The 12,500-nt window shown below is 36.7% G+C and overlaps 2 protein-coding genes across 3 annotated transcripts in view; one reads left to right on the forward strand and one right to left on the reverse strand.

Annotated features, from left to right (window-relative positions):
• Positions 1 to 12,500, forward strand: part of LOC583340 (transmembrane protein 135) — a 35,610-nt gene that overhangs the window by 12,898 nt on the left and 10,212 nt on the right. For both annotated transcript variants that reach the window (XM_030995001.1, XM_030995002.1), the window contains exon 7: positions 12,330 to 12,371. In XM_030995001.1, coding sequence (XP_030850861.1) covers positions 12,330 to 12,371 — 42 coding nt within the window. The remainder of the gene's footprint in view (positions 1 to 12,329; positions 12,372 to 12,500) is intronic.
• On the reverse strand, positions 1,818 to 3,555 carry LOC105446729 (echinoidin-like). The gene is made up of 2 exons (XM_030995003.1): positions 3,068 to 3,555; positions 1,818 to 2,171 (listed from the first exon to the last, which is right to left on the reverse strand). The coding sequence occupies exons 1-2, from the start codon at positions 3,360 to 3,362 to the stop codon at positions 1,942 to 1,944; spliced, it is 525 nt and encodes a 174-aa protein (XP_030850863.1). The 5' UTR covers positions 3,363 to 3,555; the 3' UTR covers positions 1,818 to 1,941.

Here is a 12,500-nt window from a genome sequence, read left to right on the forward strand (position 1 = left end):
CTCTACTACACTGTGATGAAAACAAAACTCCTGACAGTGCTACTTTATAAACACGCAATAAAAATATTCAAACAATAATAATATTCAAACAATGAAATATTCAAAAGCTCCTGAAAACATATGATGACATGTATGTATATGTACCATAGTTTAGGTGCTATATTCCTGCTTTGGAATATGAGATTGTTAGATGTAACATGATTTGATAATCATATAATCTTCAAAGCTTAAACATTGTTAAAAATATCATAACTTTGATATCAATATATTATAATCTAACTCTCCAGTCTTATATACAAGCTAAAAAACATAAAAAGTACAGCAGTATTAATTAACTTGTAAATACAAACTTATCACATTAATTCCATATCCAGAATCATTCATCACATGTACATCTGAGAGATGCTAATAGATCAGATAACGATGAAACAAAAAGAGGAATTGGAAATTGTTGTTACCTCAACCACTGTACAAATACAATCATTGAATTTTGATTCACAAATATCAAATAAATAAATGTATGCATTCTAACATGCCCATTTCACCATTTATAAACCTTTTTAATTTATCCCCCAAAAAGCCCACGCAATAATGTTGAATATACATGTACAATACTGCTTCTTTTTCTGTCAGAGCGCCCCCCCCCCCCCCCCCCCCCGCCTCCAAATCTTGAGACTATACTATACCTCTCACTTTTATCTTGAGACAAAGCACTATTATATTTTGAAAGCACAATGTTGATATCACACTGCACTGTAGATTGCAGTCATTATACATGAACAATTGAACATGTACATAATATACAACTTCAGTGCATTCAACTCTGTATTGTAGCCAGCTGTGTCTAGCCAAATAAAAATTTAGCATTATTTCTCTCCCATGTCACAGTTGTTTTTCTTCTTGGGTTTCCTACAACAACATACAAGACACTATTGAAACTTTAGAAAAAAAAAGTAGAAAATACAAATCACTATATTCCTGAGTACGCTCAAACTGTAATAATCCGTTTGGGAAATAGGATGTGAGCTTGAAAGTTTTGATGTTTCCTGTAAGTTTTGTCATAGAAAGAGAAAAAAAGAGAAAGAGACTTTGCCAAGTGCAGGGTTTGTGCATTGGAACGGTATGCACTTTATCACCCCCCCCCCCATTGATTTGTTCCAAATATAAAGTAAGAACTGTATAAACTATCAAATTACAGTTTTTCTCTTAATTGTAAACCAAAAGAATTCATTGCAGGAGATATGTAGGTCTAATACTAATTTTTTATTTAAGTGATGAAATGTTAATGTGATTTCACTTGAATTGTGTGGTACAATAGCATGCCTGACTTACATTCATTTGATTCAGTGATGTAAGTTATTGTTCTAGTATGAATACTCCTTTATTAAAATAGAGCCTTTCTCTGATTCACTGTATTTGATTCTGATCTGACTACAACAGACTTTTGCAAAAGTGATGATTATGAAATAAACTTAGAAAAGGTGGAAATCAACCATGTCAAGGTTCCAACTGGTTATTTAATAAAATGAAATTAGAATTACAGGCACAGTAGGCTTTTTTTTCAACATTCAGAGCTAAAACCTGCTTGGTTGCAAATTGAGATGTTGTCAGGTCATTGTGCCTGTTTGCCAAATATTTATAGCTTGCTTGGCATTCTATCCACATCAGAAGCATTACAATGCTAGGACTGCTTTTCTCACAGATGACTCAGACTGTTCAGATCCTCTGTCAAGTCCATGAACGAGTGTACACATTTAGGAACATGCCATTTTCGACTTGCAGCATATAGTAGGGATCACAGAATTGGAGTCTGATGAAATAAAATTGGCCAGATTCTGGACTAGTCTATAGTATGTGTGGTAAAATAGATCAAATTGCAATTTTCTTCTGAAATCCTGTCATGGTACAATCTTCCACTTTGTTATCTTGAAGAAGAAGAGACTATTGTGCTGGCATCTTACACACGTAGGGGTGTTTCTCATTGCAAGATGAATCCACCCAGACTGCTATACCCATCATAGGGACGATCTGACGGGCGCAGTTCTCCATGTGGGCAGAGTCGCTGGGTTCGCCCCTGTGCCAGTTGGTATAGTTGACTGGTGACTTGTCCAACCAGCCCCATTGGCCCTCGTCACCACGGTCTGAGAAACCTATCCACATCCCTGGGTCACCTGGATGATAGTGATAGTGGTGGTGGTAGAGAGGTTGGTGGGGGTGGTGGTGGTGGTGGTGGTGGTGGTGGTGGTGGTGGTGGTGGTGGTGGTGGGGGTGGTGGTGGTGGTGGTGGAGAGGTTGGTGGTGGGGGAGGTGGGGGAGTGGCAGTGGTAGTAGTAGAGAGGATGGTGGGGGGGGGGGGGAGGGGAGTTAGAGATCAAAGGAAATTGGTTCAGTGGGAAATTGGTAGGGTTACAGGTGATAGTGGTTAAAGCATTATGAGAATGGTTAGATGAGAAAGATGAGACGGAATGGGGGTTAAAAGGAAATGTTGATAGGATAGGTAAGAGTTAGTATACAGTTTAATAGGGGGAAAGGTGGGAAGGAATGAGGAATCAAAGAAGAAAAAGCATTATTTCAAAGTATGAAAAGAAAGAAGATATTTCAAGATTGAATTTGTAATCAACTGATATTTTTTGTCAGGAAATGCAAAGAAAAGTTACAATTTTTCCCCTTTATTAACTCCTGTCTGCACTATTTTGGCCAGGGGGGATTAGACCTCCCTGCACGGTCACTGACAGGTGGTTATCTCATCAAATCAGCTTAGAAAAAGGGGATCATGGGAGACCAACAGGCACCAATAAGGCATTGTTTGCTATATGGAGGGCGCAAGTAGCTAAAAGTAGTGCAGTGGGGCTTTAAGACAAGTTTAATTTACGGGTAGACAACCCTGCCTTACTTTAAAAAGTACTCTAGAGAAGAGAGTCACAAAAGCCTTAAAGAGCCATTAAAAAATGTACTAAAACTGAGATATTTAGAAGTCTTGATTGTAGCTACCGGTATTGATACTCAATAAACCTTTACAAGGTTTCAAATAATAAAAGTCACTACTAGATATTAGAATCAGACTTACCACCACCATACATTCCACTGATGCTCTGCCTGTACTCTGTAATAAACATCTCCTCTTCAGCGGACGTCATGGAAACGATATGAGCCATCTCCTCTCCCTTGCATGATGAAAACCCTGCACATGTGACCTCTGCTTCAGACCAGGTCGCGCGCTTCCCAAAGAATCTATAGCAGAATATCCCATGGTCGAGCTCGTAGTGTGTCCAGAATGGCGGGCAGTAGCTGACCGCCGCAACCGCTTCAAACGTTACGAAAAGCAAGAGGAGTGATGCGATTGGTAGTTCCATTGCACCCATGTTCTTTCACTGCTGTACTGTCTATGTTCTGTTTTGTTTGGAAGGAATTTATCCAGATTTGGCAGTACTACTTGTAGATGTGACTCCTAGCTAGTAGATGATTGGTGATAAAGGAACGCTTTTTGAATCAGGATGTTTCATCCAAGGCAAAGAATCTTTCAATGCCACCTTGCTGGTCTGTCTTAGAGCTAAATAGGCTCCACAGTCAGTACTTCCAGTTATCTGATTGAGTCGCTTGGATGTCCAGCTGATATTCATAAACCTTGATGAATAGACCTCTTATATTCTCTTATGAATATCCTCCTTTGTCAACAACAAAAATGAGATATTATGAATGGTCCTTTTCTAAGGTCTGCTGTAGTAGTCACACAGTGACCATCACATTTCAACAAATGGCGGCATTTGCTTGTTTTTTATCCAAATAAATGTATCCATGACATTTTCATCAACAAAAAATAACCCAATTGAATCATCTCTCTTGGCATAATGACAACATTACCCCAGTTCTCGTTGGTAGAGTGTAAAGTGATATCCCGTAGTCCAATCAACTTGTAAATATGTGAGTTGCCAAGCTGGAATAATAAAGGTTCTTGTTGGTTTATGCCAAACTACTCATTTTATCCGTTAGAGATGTAGATTAAGACCTTGCTTGGGTAGGTAGATGCTTTGCCAGAAGTTGAATGAAATAATTAACATTTTCCTCGTCTGTCATCAATCCATGTTATCTATTTAGTAAGAAGAAAAAAGAAAAGAGAGAAAGGAACAAGAAGAAAAAAACATAGCAATGAAATGTGGTATGCAGTTGATTTGATAGCACACATATGAATTTCTGATAATAGAGTGACTAATTTTATTTTGGCATCTGATAAGACTTCAGTATCTTCGTCAAGTGACATACACTTGATGTAATGCTTTGGTGTTAGCTGATTCAGGCTTGAGTATTTAATTGTCTAATATGCTCTACTATTGCTCTGGGTTTGATTTGTTAAAAAAATAAGGTGAGGGTTAGGTTTGCCTTTGCGATTAGGTTAGGTTTGGGGTTAGGGGTAAGGTTTTTTAAGATGTACTAGTGTATGGTCTGGGGTTGTAGTTAGGGACTACATATGTATGTTAGTTTAGCAATTTATTTCAACAGAGCATGTGTTGAACAACCATCTGTATACATTATCTCTTTCCAGTATACCATGTACATGTAGCTCAGACCTTTTGGGGTAAAAAATACAAGTTTTGAGAAGAGTGGACTCCATTTCATTGCCTGTTTACATCTCTTCAAAGAACCTTATGATCACTTTATTAGGTGAGGACAATGCTAAAGCTACATATAAGGCACTGAAAGTTCTAGTTCTTCTGTTGTGTATTTCCTGTTGACAGGTGCTATGTAATGAGAACTAGGCCTGGTTGTATCAGATATTTCAATTAAGAATCCGCTAAAATTCCAAAATGCAATTTATGTAATTATCACTTATCACAAGAGCTTCTGGACATGTTTGTTGATTTCATATTGATTTTATCCTTTAAAAGGCCTCTGTAGAAAGTTATGATGAAAAGAGGACACAAACAAAAACAGGAGATTGTACAAATGAGATGATGTGAACTATTTCAAAAAATTGTGTCAATTGAAAATGGAACTTCAATGAAAACAAGGTCTCAGTCTCCTTTATCAATTAGGAGGGAGGTGTGTTAAATCTCATTTCATGACATTTTATATTTTAACTTCAATCAAACTTTTGTCATGTGAAGGATGCCTGTAGTTCATCAGGCGTTCTCACAGAGATGATACTCTTATGTACTGCTCAAAATACTGATGGGTTAGGGTGATTTTCACAAGGAGCTACATGACTACTGCAGAGAAAAGGGGGAAACTTCAGTACATGTAGTTAACTTGAATTAATTGTGAGCTACTTCAAATGTTCATGTATCTAGTGTCTGATTATGATCATCTTAATAAAAATAATATATTTAATGATCAAATATATTATTGGCTTATTTATTGGCTTATTTATTGACATTAAATGTATGATGGTGAGTAAATGCATAGTTTGACCACTCATAGAGAGCATTCTCTGGAAGTCCTGTGATTCTCAAAGCAATAAAGAGGAATTGGCAGTGTTTTGTCAATCTCTGGAAGCCCTGATTAATTAAATTAAAATTAAATTAATCTTACCCCTCTTGAACTACAAGGCTTGATATAAAGAATTAAAAGCTGCATTTACACTGCAAGCAAAAGCAAAAATTGTCATTTTTTTGTCACATTCCCATTTTTCATCGGTAGTTGCAAAGCAGTAGCATTGCATTGCATAGCAACTACCGGCAAAAACACAACAACAACAACAAAACAAAAAATTGAAAAATCCACCTCAGGAGTGTGGTTTTTTAAAACCCCTGCCGAAATTTCACTGGTTTTTGCAAGGTAAATCAAAACTTCGATATGATTCGTTTTTTTTTTTGTGGCTCTCCTCGCTTTTTTGTGAAACGTATCCAAGTGCACTACTCGCCAAACAAGTGGTTTGAGCAAACATTGTTTTTTATGGGTTTTGATGGTATTGTAAATACATGTAACAGCCGGCGGACCTAAAAAATCAATGATTTTTCAAAATGTTGTTTAGGATGTGTAAATGGGCCTAAGGTTAATCTGTGCAAGATGATAGGAGTTACAGCCCTTCTGGCCATTAGTATATATGTATTATGCAGTAAGGAGGAAGTTCCGCTAGCACAGTATTAAAGAAAAACAAAGGAACCTAATGTAGTATTAAATCCAAATATTCCGGTCTCATACGTCCCTAGACTTTAAATATACAAAAACTGAATACAGAGGTCCTAGACTAAATATCAAAACAGTTCATGTGTTGGGGCTAAATGGGATACACCTCTGGTTTGGTGAAAGAGAACTATGTCACTCATATGACCCAAAATGGCCGCTCCTCAGAACCAACCAAAAAAATGTAAGTCATATCATATGGCTGGACAGTTGAAATATTTTGTTGTTGTAGAGGAAAGGAAATAGGAGTGAAACTTGTTGAATATATCTATAATAATAATAATAATAATAATAATAATTAATTTTTATATAGCACATACAATGATTGCATCACTGTCTGGAAGGGTTTCAGGTTGGAAACTAAGTTGATCAATTGCACCAGTTTCTACAAAGTTGTGTACCTAATACTTTTTTTCTCAGGGGGAAATGGAAGTAGCTACTATGAGCATTAATTCTTGCTGTTACACTATATAGACAGATCCTAGCAAACGTGACAAGTTAAATGAATAAATGGGAGGAGAAACCAATTTAGCTTTTGAAAGCTAAGTTTAAAAAGTTAAAAAGTTATTAAATAAGAGAGAGACACAGAGAGAGCGGACTAAAAAAAAGTGGGGGGGGGGGGGGAAACAGCTCTGGAAAAAAGAGGGGAAAAAGAGAGCAGTGTTAAAAGCAATAAAACCCATGAAAATCTTTGCACGTAATATCTCTTTCACAAATCTAAGAAGACGTCTTGAAGAAAGGAGGTATATTTTTGACACTGTTTTAACTTCATGGTGACCTATTTAGCTCATGGATTTCCAGATCAAGTACAGTGTTTGTAGCACCATGTATTAGCATCTGTGTCTGTAGTAACCTAAGGATGTGCGCTTTTAATCACCACGCCCTGTTCATAGGGTGACATGAAAGTGGTGAAAACAGTTATCCTGTCTTAAAGGTAAAGACCAGTTATGGTCATGCGATTGAATTGTGAAAGAAATGCTGTGGAATTGATCAGAAAAGGTTGATCATCTAGCATAGTATTGGTGTGTACTGCAAGGTTCTGGAATCATCAAAATGATAAGAAATATGGCCCAGTCTTCGTAAAGTTACAAGCACTGTACACAGAAAGATGTATATGGGACTATACGCACACATGCACGACACGTGCGTTTATCCCTCACAGACCATGTAGATAAACTAAATTACCAAATATATCAATTAGTAGGCGGTTTCCCGGCAAAATTTTTATCATCATGTATTAGTCAAAACATATTCTTTCACATGATTGGTAATAAGAGCTTCCATTTCATTTTTTGAAATTGGGGCGTTTCCAATACTGGTCTTTACCTTTAAAGAACCTCCCAGCATCCTTTTTGCACTTCATGACCTTTTGGAAATATGAGCTTAAGTTTGATTTAGAAAATTTGTTGTACAGATTTACATGAATATTTTTTTGTCTCATTGCAGATATTCGTCAGGTTGTTTTTTAATATCCTTGGCAATTTTTCATAACAGAACTTTAATATCTTGTTACCCGAGAGTGACTATAATATTTTGTAGGTTGTGACCTCAAATCTATTCCACATATATGATGAACAGCAAGGGAACCAAAAAAGAGACTTAAATTCTCTATAAAAAATCCTAGTAGTTATGGCATTTTTTGTGATAATTCAAAAAAATACAAGTGAAGCAGTCAATAACTATTTTGTTTCAAATTTTCCAATATGCTATTCAAGTAGTTTTTTTTCATTTAACCACTTCATGCAGTATTAGCCCTCTTGCTCATTCTAAAATTAAGTATCTTTCCAGTACTTTACAATTTGAACGTTTCTAGGTCATACAGAGAATGGCTGGAAATATTGACTTCATTACCCTGGTCAAAAGTTCTATTTCCTCCCCTCTTGAGGAAGTGAGAAAGCAGTTGTTAACAATGATTGTCTTTGTTTAAGTTACTAGATTTAATACTTCTTATTAACAGTCAGGCTTCTGTTCTTGAACCTTGCTGTAAAGTACACTCAGTACAACTTGCAGACCAAACAAACTTTTTTGTTTCCTAACGTGAAATCCTGAGACAGAAGCGCTCATCGGAGATCGAATTTCACCGCATTTCACACTAAATCCCTAGATCCCATGCTTCACCAGCCTCCTGACGTCCGTCCCGCGCGTGGCTCGACTCAGAGCAGGAATCTAGCGGAAAAATCTAGGATTTAGTAGGTTAGGTGCATCATTCATCACCGAGTCCAACCCTAGCAATGATGTGACAGCACTTTTTTTCCTAGATTTGTCCATACTGTGTAGCAATATGAGATAATTATTTAAATGGGGTTTTATTGTCTATTTATAGGCAGTGTGTGAAAATGAAGTTTGATTGTTGCACAAATTTGTGAATGACAAGGCAATAACCTCCATCTCCACACCCCCTTTCTCTCTCTCTCTCTCTCTCTCTCTCTCTCTCTCTCTCTCTCTCATTTTAGTGTTTTCATTAAGTATAGAGTATCACTCTCACTCTCTTTTACATTTTTTTCCTTTTTCTGTTGAGTCATTATCTGTTATTGTTGTACATATGTCATTATGGAATAAATCCTTTAGCTCAAATGAATGAAATTGTTTCTTTTATTATCTATGTTCTATGAAAAATTAAATAAATTCTGTAAGATATTTATGACTCTACACCAATTCTTCTTTTCAAAGTTAACTTGAATCTAATGATTATTATACATTGGTTAAGAATGCCCAACTCTATAGATGCAGAGCATTAAAACACAAGATAGTCAGTGAAAACAGAACTTGTTTTAGCTGAAGCACTTCTGTGCTCCTGTGCATATCCGCAAAATGTATATATAGGCTGGCCTCATTACCTTAAACTTATTCTGCTTTCTGCATCCACTCCCTCATTTGCCTATGATACAAAATAATGAATTCAAGTCCATATCCCTCTCATCAGTACACTCAAGCTACGAAAAGAAGTCAAATTTGTTAAAAACTCTGTCAAATCAGACATTAATTCAATCAGACCTTAGCTCAAGGGTGGGAAAAGATAAAAACAGACCTGGACGGCCGGCCTTCTCCCGCCGTAAGCTTGCCGTTTTGGGGCGGCTCGCTGAAAAGATTAATGATATTTCATTTCCGGTGCTGCTGACAGAAGTTTGGGATAAGAGATCATATTTGAGGTGGTTTAGGGGTTTCAAACAAGTTTTGGGTAAATTAGAGAATACTTTGGCTACCAAGCTTGCTATAGGGGTATAGTTCCTTGGTATTATTATCACAAATCCAACAGTCACCAATGTTAATCAAATGTGTACAAAATAACATGATTATAGTGATTATAGTAACGAGAATAGCAGTTAGTAATGTTTCTTATTTATTGTTATGCAATAGCCCTCGCTGCGCACAGTTAACAACTAAATTTTTTCATATCCTTACAAAGTTTTGTAATTTTTTAAGTATGTAAGAAATAAATTGTCCCCATTTATATTTCTTGAGAAAGTGACATATTAAAGCTTACATCTAAAAGTATTCAACAAAGGCCCTAATTCAACCTCTCCTTCTTTTATTTTTGAGTAAGGAAACACAGACAAAAACAACAAATTTGCAAGATTTATTCCTAGATTTCTGCCCAACATTTGGACTGTCAAGTACTAAATTAGAATAGTTATAGAAGAATATGTGAACAAATCGATAGTATAACCAGTAGATCAGAATGAGGTGGTCAATAAGTTGAACAAATAGGTTAAAACAAAAAAATTATAGCACTCTTTTGTTTAAGGTATCATAACTGATTACCTGCAGAATAAGACATGTATTTTTTTTTAAATATCATTTTTACACTTTCTGACACTGAATTTGTCATTAAAATAACATACTTGTCTTTAATTAATATATTACTCAAGAAACAGTGAACTGATTAATCAACTTATTTACAATCCCAACTTTTGTACTGAAATTAATAACCAACAAGTGCTTACCTTTATCACAGCACCCAGAAGTCCACCGCCTAATAAGAGAAAGCTAGCCACACTAATAGTTGTTTGGAGTAGAATAAATCCAATTCCCCTTCTTGGCAAGACTCATCAAGGAATTGAGTAAATGCCGCCTGGCTGGCAGGCAGAGTTTGGTTCTTAGCGTGAGAGAAATCTAATCTGTAGTAAATGAGTGTTTACTGGTGAGCACTGAGAGTGTGAAGCCCTCACAGTTACATGTGCTACGCAGATGCAGTGGGACAGATGGAAAGTGCACGCTGTGGTGCTGCTGTGAAGTGCGAGAGAGAGGAAGAGAGAGAGAGAGAGAGAGAGAGAGAGAGAGAAGGGTGTAGGGGAATGACACTATTATAGGAAGTGAAGAAAGACGGACAGGGAGGGGGAGAAAAAAAGGAGAGGGGGAGAGGGCAAGAAGGAGATGACAGGAGCAAGAGAGAGAGAGAGAGAAAGAGAGAGAGAGAGAGAGAGAGAGAGAGAGAGAGAAAGGGGAGGGGATTGAGGGTACAACAAGTGAGGGAGAGATAAAATTGAATTGAGTATTAAGCCAGGAATGGATGAAAAATTAGGGTCGGGAGGGGGGGGGGGGATACAAAAATTAATGAAAAGATCAGTGGTATGTGCTTTTTATTCCCTCTACCTGATGATGTCCAGATCTATCACTGATTGAGATCATTAAGTAATCAAATCAATTTTTAAAAATCAGCAATATTCAACATATCAAAAACCTTAAGTTGTAGATGTTCATGGACATTGTACGGTCCCTGATATGTATCATACAGTTTAAAAGGATGTCAATGTGTAGCTGATGAATGATTGCTATGTTTGTCTAAGCCTTCCCATAAATCATTGCAACACATCCTAAAGACAGAACCCCATTTAAGCAACCAATAAATCTCTCAATATGTCATACTACTTTTTTAATGGTGTTGCCAATATGTAAGACATGTATTTAGAAGTATGAGTTAGGGCCTCGTGTAAATATGTGGAAAGGGCCCTCAGTATCTCACACACTCATTGATGGCATGTATGATTTTAAAATTTATAGGCACTGATATGAAAACTTAGAAACACATACGATTGCATCAAATTTCCTCAAATTTTCAGGTTTTCTCCTTTTCATCTCAGGACTTCATGTACATTTGTTTTCTTTTGACAACTTAAGACCAGCAAATAAAAAAGTTATTAAAAAAATGATCCCAAAACATACATTTATCAATTGTTTAGACTAACATAACTGCCCGCCCCCCCCCCCCACTCCGTGAACGGAGGGATACCATGCGTGTTACCAAAATGTCCGGTAAATGGGTACTTTTCACGCACCAAAGTCTGGCTCGTACATACACAAAAAAGACTTTACACACCAGACTTAGGGGGTGTTTTCAAAAGGAGGGAACATGCATATGTGTACCCAAAATAACACTGAGTGGGGGGGGGGGGGGGGGCAGGCATAACTGCATGATGGAGGACCTACTATGACAAAATTTATTGTGGTTTTTGTATATTCTTGCTAAATGTGGCATTCATAACAAACTTAAACCATCTTGGTATCCTGTATAAACTCAGTGAGCTGATCTACTTTTTATTCCGGTCACTTACTAGAAACATCTTGAAACAGATGTCAATCAGCTGGCAATCAGTCTGTGTTTCTCTCATTCTACCAAACTTTCCATCTTTCAACCACAATTTCTTGGTGTTGCAAATCCAATTAAAAAAGTGGTTTGTGGTGGTGCACTTTTAGACTTTTGTGGTTAAATGTCCTCATTTCCCTTCCTGTATTAGATATCACATTTCAAATTAATTCTGTAACTGGAGTATTTCATTTGTTGCCCCCTCCGCAATACAAGATTTGTGTGATAACTCCATAGCTGTACAAAAACCAGAACATTAACTTTTCTTGTGTGAAGATCATTACATGAAACATTGTAAAGAGGGGGGGGGGGGGGGGATCTATGAATTGTTTCATTCAAGAACTATATGTATGTAAAGAATAACATTATCAATAACAAATATCAATATTCAGGATTTTCAATATTTATGATGTATTGTTTGCAGGGAATCAGACAGGCACTAACTGAATTTTTAGGGATTTGAATTAAAGCCTCTTTGGTTCTCATATTGCCTATGCAACCCCACCTACCTCCCCCATGCTAGACCAATCAATGCACTTATTTTAATATTGAAACTTTTTTTAAAGCCCCTTCTCACCCTTTTGAATGCTCATGTTTTATATTTCTTTGTCATTCATTAATTCAGGAAAGGAAACTGTCTCACTAAAGATGCCAAGTCAGCGCTCAAGTAAGTCATTAGCAAAGACATTTTTGTAACAATACTAAATTTCTGTATCAGTTACATGTTTCCTGCAAAAGAATACTGCCATTTCATTTTCATAATTTGTTGTTTAACACAAGACAACATTTGAACGAA

The sequence above is a fragment of the Strongylocentrotus purpuratus genome, unplaced genomic scaffold (assembly GCF_000002235.5).
Source record: "Strongylocentrotus purpuratus isolate Spur 01 unplaced genomic scaffold, Spur_5.0 spur5_scaffold_21, whole genome shotgun sequence".
Classification (NCBI taxonomy): Eukaryota; Metazoa; Echinodermata; class Echinoidea; order Camarodonta; family Strongylocentrotidae; genus Strongylocentrotus; species Strongylocentrotus purpuratus.